The sequence below is a fragment of the Thalassophryne amazonica genome, chromosome 14 (genome assembly GCF_902500255.1).
Source record: "Thalassophryne amazonica chromosome 14, fThaAma1.1, whole genome shotgun sequence".
Taxonomy (NCBI): domain Eukaryota; kingdom Metazoa; phylum Chordata; class Actinopteri; order Batrachoidiformes; family Batrachoididae; genus Thalassophryne; species Thalassophryne amazonica.
In genome coordinates this window covers 94,775,770-94,788,229 of record NC_047116.1, presented here as the reverse complement: position 1 = coordinate 94,788,229, position 12,460 = coordinate 94,775,770, and the positions used below count along the sequence as shown (strand labels likewise).

Here is a 12,460-nt window from a genome sequence, read left to right as displayed (position 1 = left end):
TTGATGGAAGAGTTCGGGCAAATGGTAAGAAACACACCTTTGTTTGGTTCCGGCCATCACAAAATGCATTGATAATCTGTGTTTTGCACACCCCTGAATCTTTGTACTCAGAATAAATCTGACATTTCAGATCTTAACACAAGCTCAAACCAAGAATCACAAAGTTTATTTTATTTTAGTTTTTTAAAGCTGCTTGTCACTGTCAGTTGCTGAGGCTTAAAAAAATAATTTGCAGGTAAGACTGTGCAGGTCTAGGATCTGGATCATGTTGGAATTCTGCTACTGCAGAAATGTGTCTTATATAAAAGTATCTTATCTGAATAGGTAGGGATGCCCTGATCCACATTTTTTCACTTCTGATCTGATCCCGATACCTGAATTTGGATATCTGCCAATACCGATACTATTCCGGTACCAGAGCTATGTTTGCTTTCATATTGTTATTATTATTGTTGATTTTTATCAGGGTATTTTGTATCCTCAGTTATACAGCTTCATAATGAAGTGTTTAGAGGAGGATTTTCTTAAAAAGGAGACCTGAAAGTTCAGCTACAATTTGCCAGAAGGCACACCTAAGATACAAACCTAGATTTGATGTTTTGTTGAAAGAATTGTTTTTTTTTTTTAAATACACTTTTATAGACGTAAAAAAGAAAAGACAGCTCTCTCTCCCTGTCTGTCTCTCCTTCTCAATTTTCAGTTTCAGTGGAGCATTACTGACATGGGAAACATGTTTACATTGTCAAAACAAGAGTAAAAATTAAGTTAAGTTCTCCCTCTTGCTCACTCGCTCTCCTCTCTCGCTCGCTCTCCTGCCAAGAGCAAACTTGGAACTTTTGGAAGAACAAAGCCTTTCAACTGTAAAATAAACTGTAAATTTCTAAATGTATCATCAGCTACGCTCATGCGAGGAACTCTGGATTAATACTGAAGGATTTTGAGGGTTTTTTTTTCCTCCCCCATTCAGCAAAGAGAAACCCTGTTTGGCTGTGCTCCTCAGCTGCGGTCTGAGCTGGAGTTTCATAGCGTTTCACAGCCTCGGGACACTGAAGCGGTTGACTTTTCAGCAACAATTCAGTTCATTTTTTGGAAAATCCATGCTCGGCAGCACAGACAGCTTGAACCCGAGAGCCGGGTGGGAATTTGGCTAGACTACAGCTCCTCAGCTGTGGATGAACCTTCTCTCAACCAGCTCAGCTTCAGTTCAGAAACTTCCCCCTCATCTCCTCACTCTCAGCAGCAAACAAAGCAGAGAGCAAGCAGCAGCAGTTGAGAGGTTTCACAATGGCTCCTCTCTGGTATCATAAAACGATGCAGGTTGTATCGTTTTTTTTTTGATACTTGAATTACGTTGGTATCGGAAGCCGATACCGATACTAAATCAGTCCCATCCTTACGAATAGGGCTGAAGTCTGACATCTTCCAGTGATGTACTCCATTACTATAGTGTATGGGAGAGCATTCTACCACAAAAACGCCATGCCATGTTGACGTAGGCATGTTGAGCCCAGAATGTTGAGTGCAACGTCAGCGCAGACCGGTGAGGCAGTGGGGAGGGGAGCAAGTCAAGCTGTAACATGGCCGAAGGCACCTGGACTGAATGTGAGCACGCTGTTAGTTACTGCCTGCCTGTCCTTAAATGAACCTTGCATCTCTTATTGATGCACATTAAAGTACAGTATTTAATGACTTACACTCTTTTTCAGTCACTCAAGGAAATAAAATTAAGAGCTCAAGGATCAAATAAGGTGAGTTAAAATTCACACAACACATTTGTATGTGTAACTGTGACCACCGACTTGTTTTTGGCCAGTTTACAACCGCTGGCAAAAATTGTGGAATCACCGGCCTTTGAGGATGTTCATTCAGTTGTTTAATTTTGTAGAAAAAAAAAACAGATCACAGACATGACACAAAACTAAAGTCATTTCAAATGGCAACTTTCTGGCTTTAAGAAACACTATATGAAATCAGGAAAAAAAATTGTGGCAGTCGGTAACGGTTACTTTTTTAGACCAAGCAGAGGGAAAAAAATATGGACTCACTCAATTCTGAGGAAAAAAATGATGGAATCATGAAAAACAAAAGAACGCTCCAACACATCACTAGTATTTTGTTGCACCACCTCTGGCTTTTATGAGTGACAAACAATACTCTTCATCAATCTGGCTCCAACTTTCTCTGATTGCTGTTGCCAGATCAGCTTTGCAGGTTGGAGCCTTGTCATGGACCATTTTCTTCAACTTCCACCAAAGATTTTCAATTGGATTAAGATCTGGACTATTTGCAGGCCATGACATTGACCCTGTGTCTTTTTGCAAGGAATGTTTTCACAGTTTTTGCTCTATGGCAAGATGCATTATCATCTTGAAAAATGATTTCATCATCCCCAAACATCCTTTTAATTGATGGGATAAGAAAAGTGTCCAAAATATCAACGTAAACGTGTGCATTTATTGATGATGTAATGGCAGCCATCCCCCCAGTGCCTTTACCTGACATGCAGCCCCATATCATCAATGACTGTGGAAATTTACATGTTCTTTTCAGGCAGTCATCTTTATAAATCTCACTGGAACGGCACCAAACAAAAGTTCCAGCATCATCACCTTGCCCAATGCAGATTCGAGATTCATCACTGAATATGACTTTCATCCACAGTCCACGATTGCTTTTCCTTAGCCCACTGTAACCTTGTTTTTTTCTGTTTAGGTGTTAATGATGGCTTTTGTTTAGCTTTTCTGTATGTAAATCCCACTTCCTTTAGGTGGTTTCTTACAGTTCGGTCACAGACGTTGACTCCAGTTTCCTCCCATTTGTTCCTCATTTGTTTTGTTGTGCATTTTCGATTTTTGATACATATTGCTTTAAGTTTTCTGTCTTGACGCTTTGACGTGTTCCTTGGTCTACCAGTATGTTTGCCTTTAACAACCTTCCCATGTTGTTTGTATTTGGTCCAGAGTTTAGACACAGCTGACTGTGAACAACCAACATCTTTTGCAATAGTGCGCGATGATTTACCCTCTTTTAAGAGTTTGATAATCCTCTCCTTTATTTCAATTGACATCTCTCGTGTTGGAGCCATGATTCATGTCAGTCCACTTGGTGCAACAGCTGTCCAAGGTGTGATCACTCCTTTTTAGATGCAGACTAACGAGCAGATCTGATTTGATGCAGGTGTTAGTTTTGGGAATGAAAATTTACAGGGTGATTCCATAATTTATTCCTCAGAATTGAGTGAGTCCATTTTTTTTTTCCCTCTGCTTGGTCTAAAAAAGTAACTGTTACTGACTGCCACAATTATTTTTCCTGATTTCTTATAGTGTTTCTTAAAGCCAGAAAGTTGCCATTTGAAATGACTTTGGTTTTGTGTCATGTCTGTGATCTGCTTTTTTTGTACACAATTAAACAACTGAATGAACAACCTCCGAGGCCGGTGATTCCATAATTATTACCAGGGGTTGTACTATGAGAACTGCTACAACACAAACTTGTCTCATGTTCAGTGTTAAATTGGTTAGTGTGTATTTGTGGACAGACAGATATAATATGGAAGCAATTCTCATCTTTCATAATGTGGCACACATTAAACGTACATTTAAGTTTTCACAAAATAAGCACAAAGTGTAGTTTTACTCGTTAAGTACATATGCACCATGTGTAGCGTTTTCCCCTCTTTCCTTTCTTCTGTCTTTCCGCTGTTGTCAGTGAGGAGGACTCCGCGGAGGCCTGAGGACTCAACAGAGGCCCGAGGAAGCCTCATTCGCTCCCGCTGCCTCTTATATTAAAGGCTGAATGGGACATCCTGTCATAATGTATCTTAAATTAATGTTATCACTCGGCTTTGTGATTAAATTCAGAATTGTACGACACCTCAGATTGTTGAATCAAACACGTGTATTTGTGACTTGTAATTTCTGTAGGATTTTCAAACTAAAGCTGCTTCATAGTACTGAAATATTCACTGAAAATGTTTGGCTAATGGCAGACTGTTAGCATATGACTCCAACTACACGTCTGGACCTCTCATTGAGTTTATTCATACCTAGTAAGTCCCTTCGGCTGCTCCCTTGTTTGCACTCGGGGTCACCACAGCAAATCCAAGGTGGATCTGCATGTTGAATTAGCACAGGTTTTACGGCGGATGCCCTTCCTGATGCAACTCCACATTACATGGAGAAATGTGGCAGGGTGTGCAAAAGAAAATACAAATACACACATTAAGCAGTACAACTAAATTTCGGGGATCAGGGTGAGAAAAATATTAATCAAAAAACCCCCCAGAATGCATCCCTGGATATGAAAATCCCCAAATTTTTGACCCCCTGCCAACAAAAGTCCACTTTAACCACATGCCCCCAGACCCCCTTAGCTTTTTCTCTTTTTTCAGTTTGCCTTTCACACCCCTGATAAATGAATTGAACTGGGGTTTTTGTTTGTTTTTTGTTGTAATACTGTGCTAAATGCATTTAATTTATTGTTATTTCCAATGTTCCTCCATCAGAATCTGCGTGTGACTGAGGAACTGCACATCATTAAATTTGTGACCAACCTTCAGTTTGCTGGACTGGACTGTAATATTGAGGTTAGTGTTTTGGCTGATCATTGGCAAATGTTTTTGGATTGTCAGTTGACATTTGATTAATTTCTTTATGAAATTTAAAAACTTGCACATTTAATTTTTGTTGGAATGGGCAGGGTTGGGAGGGTTACTTTAAAAATGTATTCCGATACAGTTACTAGTTACCTGTTGAAAAATGTAGTCAGTAACGTAATCCAAGTACCATAATATTAAAGTAATGTAATTTGATTACTTTCAATTACTTCTGGATTACTTCAATATCAGATATGCTAATACAGACAAAAGAAACTAAATATAAATAGTCTTGACTACATAGTACAGTTTATTAAGCAAAAATAAAAACTTTTTTACATGGCATGCTCTGTTTTACTTCACATTATGAATTAAGAGCACCACAATATTGTCTTAAACACACCCAGTGTTCACCTGCTTAATTTTCAACCAGAAATGCCAAACAAATGAAGGATAATGAAAACTCAGGCGTGTGCGGATGAATGTGTAATTAAAAGTGGCAGAACAATAAGCAAAACAAAAAGTCTGCTACTTGTTCAGTAAAATTCTTACTTTAGTCTTTCACATGGCATTCACACCATGTTTAACATATCAGTCCACTTTGTTTCTGTGTAGGCTCTCAGTTGTCCGGCTGGTTTCCATAGTAGAGAAGCTTGAATCTTCGACTGGACTGGGTTGCTTGACGTGAGGGCGTTTCGCTTCAAATCACAGAAGCTTCCTCAGCTAAAATTCTTGCTCTGGTAGTCTGACTTCTGTCTTGACTCTTGTAGAGAAGAATAAACCAGAAGCCAACAAAAGCTGGAGTTTTTAACCTAACCAGACCCCTCTTACTGAGAGGCCGACTGCTATAGGCTAGTGACTAAACTAGCCACTAGCCAGTGATCACTAGCCACACATAGAGATGTGTGGGTGTATGTGTATATGAATGAAACTCCGTCAATAAAGGATTTTATATATATAATATATATATATATATATACATATATGAGGTCTATTAGAAAAAGTATCCGACCTTATTTTTTTCAAAAACCATATGGATTTGAATCACGTGTGACATGCTTGAACCCTCGTGGGCATGCGAGAGGTTTTTTCACGCCTGTCGGTTACGTCATTCGCCTGTGGGCAGTCTTTGAGTGAGGAGTCGCCCACCCTCTCGTTGATTTTTTTCATTGTTTAGGAAGGGCTCAGACTGCTGCTTTGTTTGATCAAAATGTTTTCAAAAGCTGTAAGGCACAACTGAGTGGACACCATTCGATAAATTCAGCTGGTTTTCGGTAAAAATTTTAACGGCTGATGACAGATTTCGGTCTGTAAGTGTCGCATTAAGGACGGCCCACGGCACCTGACGGCGATCTGCGCTCCGAGGCGGCGTCATCTCGCTGTTTCAAACTGAAAACTTCCACATTTCAGGCTCTGTTCACCCAGGTCATCGTCAGAGAACAGAAGTTTCAGAAGAGGTCGGCATGAGGAGTTTATTCGGACATTCCATTGTTAAAGGAGATTTTGTAATGAAAGAACGTGCAGGCAGATTCGCATGTCGGTGCCGGACCCGACCGCGGGGGGGGCCGCGACAGGAAAAAACACCTCCGTTGGAAACCTTAACGGACAAGTTGGAACATGCCCAGCTGTTAAACAATTTCTCAGATACTCACTTGTTGAAAGCCATCAAAAGCCGCCTGAATTTTACAAATGGTTTTCAACACGGAGGTGTTTTTTCCTGTCGCGCGCAGATGGATTTGCGGCATCGTCACGGAACCGACTCGCCGAATTCTTTAATTACAAAATCTCCTTTAACAGTGGAATGTCCGCATATACTCCTCATGCCGACTTCTTCTGAAACTTCTCTGTTCTCTGACGACGTCCTGGGTGAACAGAACCTTAAATTAGGATGTTTTCAGCTTGAAACAGCCAGACGGATGCCACCTCCGACCGGGCTGCGCCGATCCGCTTTGTGAGCTGTCCTTAAAGCGAAAGAAACTCCAGTCTCTCATCAGCCGTTAAACTTTCACCGAGAACCAGCTGAATTTCTTGAATAGTCCTCCACTCGGATATCCCTCACAGGTCCTGAAAAAATTTTGCCGTCTCCAGCAGCGTCTCAGACAAAGGATTTCAGCCGAGAGGGTGGACCAGTGCTCACTCAAAGCCTGCCCACAGGCGGATGACGTCACCGACACGCGTGAAAAACTCACGCATGCGCATGAGGGTTCAAGCATGTCTGGTGTAATCGCACGTGATTCAAATCCATATAGTTTTGTTTTTTTGTTTGTTTTTTTAACTGCCGGTTAGTTTTTTAATAAACGTGTGTGTGTGTGTGTGTGTGTGTGTGTGTGTGTATACTCAACAAAAATATAAACGCAACACTTTTGGTTTTGCTCCCATTTTGTATGAGATGAACTCAAAGATCTAAAACTTTTTCCACATACACAATATCACCATTTCCCTCAAATATTGTTCACAAACCAGTCTAAATCTGTGATAGTGAGCACTTCTCCTTTGCTGAGAGTTACACGTGGTCTGCGGTTGTGAGGCTGGTTGGATGTACTGCCAAATTCTCTGAAACGCCTTTGGAGACGACTTATGGTGGAGAAATGAACATTCAGTACACGAGCAACAGCTCTGGTTGACATTCCTGCTGTCAACATGCCAATTGCACGCTCCCTCAAATCTTGCGACATCTGTGACATTGTGCTGTGATAAAACTGCACCTTTCAGAGTGGCCTTTTATTGTGGACAGTCTAAGGCAGTGATTCTCAACCGGGGTGCCGCGGCACCCTAGGGTGCCGTGATCGATCGTCAGGGGTGCCGTGGGCAATTATCAAATATCACCATTATCGGGTGTATGTGCTGTAATAGTGTGGCAGATGGTGTAATGCTCTTTTATTCCAGTAGATGGCAGCAAAGCGCGCAGTAGCGCTGAGCCGTGTGCTGACAAGGAGGCGTGATCGCCATTTTAATTCCGGGCAAGTTAGTGATTTGTGTGCATAGAAGTTCACTTAGTCTCATCAAAAAACAGGTGGAATATGCCGGAAAGCTGCGCATGTTGGCAAAGTCACAAACGGAGGAACAAGGGAGACAATATTTCCTTCCATAAGTAAGTGGTTTTGGTTATTGTTGTCACTGTCCGTGATATTTGGATGATAAACAGATATGTCTCCTGCCGTACCTGTGTCGCCCGATGACACGGATCATTATTTTCACTTATGTCTAGTTGATATTTTCCACTGCTAGACCAATGTCTAGTTAAAATTCTTGTCGTTAGTGACTAAAAATTGTTGGACAAGACTGGGGAGTTTTTTTTTTTTTTTTTTTTTTCACCTTAAAATGAGATTAATGACCCGCGCTGTGCTGCCACACACAGAGATGTGCACACACACACACCACTGACTTCATGAATGAAACTCGGTCAATAAAGGATAATTGTGTAAAAATATAATATATATAAAAGTATTGTAATGGTTTTAGGAGCCGCGCTGCGTTGAACAGCAGCAGCTCAGCCGAGCAACGTAGCTTAACAGCACAGATCCGTGTAACTTTCAACACTAATATTTGAGAATGTGTGTGTGTCAGAGTAAGTTTAATACTTTCTTGACATAATTTAATGTAATTAAATTTTACTGGCTCGATATCCAGGTCAAAATGGCATTTTTTTTTAACACGTATTTTGCGAGCATTTTTCTGTGTGTTCAGTCGCGAATCTCCATTGAAAATGCATTAACATCTGGGTACTTCGTCAATATTTTGCCCGGTTAGACGTCATGTCGTTGTCCATGAAGGGACCTTTTCGTTTAGTGTGCAGTAATGGGACTGCGCTCTCTAGTTCCTATATACAGCTCCATGACTATAGTATACTATGTTACGTCATATCTGTACTGCACGTGTTGCTAACGCACCGTGTAGAGACAGTCGAGTTAGTGGTGCACGACACATAACAGTGGTTTGCCGCAGGATTTTGTAAATATAAAAAGGGTGCCGCGGCTCAAAAAAGGTTGAAAATCACTGGTCTAAGGCACACCTGTGCACTAATCATGGTGTCTAATCAGCATCTTGATGTCACACCTGAGAGGTGGGATGGATTATCTCAGCAAAGGAGAAGTGCTCACTATCACAGATTTAGACGGGTTTGTGAACAATATTTGAGGGAAATGGTGATATTGTGTATGTGGAAAAAGTTCTAGATCTTTGAGTTCATCTCATACAAAATGGGAGCAAAACCAAAAGTGTTGCGTTTATATTTTTGTTGTGTGTGTGTATGTATGTATGTATGTATATATATATATATATATATATATATATATATATATATATATATACCTCTAATACTGTGAGAAATCTTGGAGTCATTTTTGATCAGGATGTCTTTCAATGCGCATATTAAACAAATATGTAGGACTGCTTTTTTGCATTTGCTCAGTATCTCTAAAATTAGAAAGGTCTTGTCTCAGAGTGATGCTGAAAAACTAATTCATGCATTTATTTCCTCTAGGCTGGACTATTGTAATTCATTATTATCAGGTTGTCCTAAAAGTTCCCTGAAAAGCCTTCAGTTAATTCAAAATGCTGCAGCTAGAGTACTGACAGGGACTAGAAGGAGAGAGCATATCTCACCCATATTGGCCTCTTCATTGGCTTCCTGTTAATTCTAGAATAGAATTTAAAATTCTTCTTCTTACTTATAAGGTTTTGAATAATCAGGTCCCATGTTATCTTAGGGACCTCATAGTACCATATCACCCCAATAGAGCGCTTCGCTCTGACTGCAGGCTTACTTGTAGTTCCTAGGGTTTGTAAGAGTAGAATGGGAGGAGCCTTCAGCTTTCAGGCTCCTCTGCTGTGGAACCAGCTCCCAATTCAGATCAGGGAGACAGACACCCTCTCTACTTTTAAGATTAGGCTTAAAACTTTCCTTTTTGCTAAAGCTTATAGTTAGGGCTGGATCAGGTGACCCTGAACCATCCCTTAGTTATGCTGCTATAGACTTAGACTGCTGGGGGGTTCCCATGATGCACTGAGTGTTTCTTTCTCTTTTTGCTCTGTATGCACCACTCTGCATTTAATCATTAGTGATTGATCTCTGCTCCCCTCCACAGCATGTCTTTTTCCTGGTTCTCTCCCTCAGCCCCAACCAGTCCCAGCAGAAGACTGCCCCTCCCTGAGCCTGGTTCTGCTGGAGGTTTCTTCCTGTTAAAAGGGAGTTTTTCCTTCCCACTGTTGCCAAGTGCTTGCTCACAGGGGGTCGTTTTGACCGTTGGGGTTTTTCCGTAATTATTGTATGGCTTTGCCTTACAATATAAAGCGCCTTGGGGCAACTGTTTGTTGTGATTTGGCGCTATATAAATAAAATTGATTTGATTTGATATATGTGTATGTATGTATGTGTGTGTGTGTTGCCACAGTTACTTTAAAAAAGTAATCCAATTACTGATTACTCCTTGAAAAAGTAACTAAGTAACTAGTTATTTTTAGTTACTTTCCCCAGCTGCCGACAACAACCCTCTGCCACCTCAACATGACAATGATACTTGTTTTGCCAAAACTCACTTTATAGTCACCCTTTCTTGACTTCAATGAAAATAAATACTTGTTTTATAAAAAGTAAAATAAAGACCTCTTTCTTGACCTCATATTTAACTGTTGAGAGCACTGTAACAGTAAAACTTGCAATTTCTAACCTACAAAACGCGGATGAAAAGCTCACAGCTCGCTTAAAGTGTGTAGTTCAGTCGAACCCCGACCTCCTGCCCACAGACCAAGTTTAATGCTGCTATCGACCTACAATGCAAAAATAATAGTAACGCACAGTGACTTGGAGAAGTAACTTTAATCTGATTACTGATTTGGAAAGATTAACGCGTTAGATTACTCAATACTAAAAAAAAGTGGTCAGATTAGAGTAACGCGTTACCAGCGTCACTGTGTATATGTGTGTGTGTGTGTGTGTGTGCAACCCCTGGCAAAAAATTATGGAATCACCGGCCTCGAAAGATGTTCATTCAGTTGTTTAATTTTGTAGAAAAAAAGCAGATCACAGACATGACACAAAACTAAAGTCATTTCAAATAGCTACTTTCTGGCTTTAAGAAACACTAAGAAATCAGGAAAAATAATTGTGGCAGTCAGTAACGGTTACTTTTTTAGACCAACTAGAGGGAAAAAAATATGGACTCACTCAATTCTGAGGAATAAATTATGGAATCACCCTGTAAATTTTCATCCCCAAAACTAACACCTGCATCAAATCAGATCTGCTCATTAGTCTGCATCTAAAAAGGAGTGATCACACCTTGGAGAGCTGTTGCACCAAGTGGACTGACATGAATCATGGCTCCAACACCAGAGATGTCAATTGAAATAAAGGAGAGGATTATCAAACTCTTAAGAGGGTAAATCATCACGCAATGTTGCAAAAGATGTTGTTTGTTCACAGTCAGCTGTCTAAACTCTGGACCAAATACAAACATGGGAAGGTTGTTAAAGGCAAACATACTGGTAGACCAAGGAAGACATCAAAACGTCAAGACAGAATACTTAAAGCAATATGTCTCAAAAATCGAAAATGCACAACAAAACAATAGGAACGATGGGAGGAAACTGGAGTCAATGTCTGTGACCGAACTGTAAGAACCGCCTAAAGGAATGGGATTTAACATACAGAAAAGCCAAACGAAAGCCATCATTAACACCTAAACAGAAAAAAAGGTTACAAATGCCGCTAAGGAAAAGCAATCGTGGACTGTGGATGACTGGATGAAAGTCTATTCAGAGTGATGAATCTCGAATCTGCAGTGGGCAAGGTGATGATGCTGGAACGTTTGTTTGGTGCCGTTCCAATGAGATTTATAAGATGACTGCCTCAAGAGAACTGTAAATTTCCACAGTCATTGATGATATGGGGCTAGCATGTCAGGTAAAGGCACTTGGGAGATGGCTGTCATTACTCATCAATAGAATGCACAAGTGTTGTACGTGTGATATTTTGGTGACACTTTTCTTATCCCATCATTGAAGGATGTTTGGGGATGAGAAATCATTTTCAAGATGATAATGCATCTTGCCATAGAGCAAAAACTGTGAAACATTCCTTGCAAAAAAGACACATAGGGTCAATGTCATGGCCTGCAAATAGTCCGGATCTTAATCCAATTGAAAGTCTTTGGTGGAAGTTGAAGAAAATGGTCCATGACAAGGCTCCAACCTGCAAAGCTGATCTGGCAACAGCAATCAGAGAAACTTGGAGCCAGATTGATGAAGAGTACTGTTTGTCACTCATTAAGTCCATGCCTCCGAGACTGCAACCTGTTATAAAAGCCAGAGGTGGTGCAACAAAATACTAGTGATGTGTTGGAGCATTCTTTTTGTTTTTCATGATTCCCTAATTTTTTTTCCTCAGAATTGAGGTGATTCCATATTTTTCCCTCTCTTGGTCTAAAAAAGTAACCGGTACTGACGGCCACAATTTTTTAATCCTGATTTCTTATAGTTTTTCTTAAGCCAGAAAGTTGCCATTTGAAATGACTTTAGTTTTGTGTCATGTCTGTGATCTGCTTTTTTTCTACAAAATTAAACAACTGAATGAACATCCTCCAAGGCTGGTGATTCCATAATTTTTGCCAGGGGTTGTGTGTGTGTGTGTGTGTGTGTGTGTGTGTGTGTGTGTGTGTGTGTGTGTGTGTGTGTGTGTGTGTGTGTGTGTGTGTGTGTGTGTGTGTGTGTGTGTGTGGTGTGTTGTGTGTGTGTGTGTGTGTGTGTGTGTGTGTGTGTGTGTTGGTTTTAGGAGCCGTGCTGCATTGAACAGCTGCAGGACGCCCTCAGCTCAGCAGCTTGAACAGCGCAGATCTGTGTAACTTTCAACACTAATATTTGGGAATG

At 40.6% G+C, this 12,460-nt stretch overlaps 1 protein-coding gene across 1 annotated transcript in view; it reads left to right on the top strand.

Annotated features, from left to right (window-relative positions):
• LOC117524334 (signal transducer and activator of transcription 1-like) overlaps window positions 1-12,460 on the top strand; it is a 63,370-nt gene that overhangs the window by 40,057 nt on the left and 10,853 nt on the right. Inside the window, 3 exon segments of the mRNA XM_034186094.1 lie at window positions 3-24; window positions 1,707-1,748; window positions 4,505-4,589. Of these exon segments, the coding sequence (XP_034041985.1) occupies window positions 3-24; window positions 1,707-1,748; window positions 4,505-4,589 (149 nt within the window).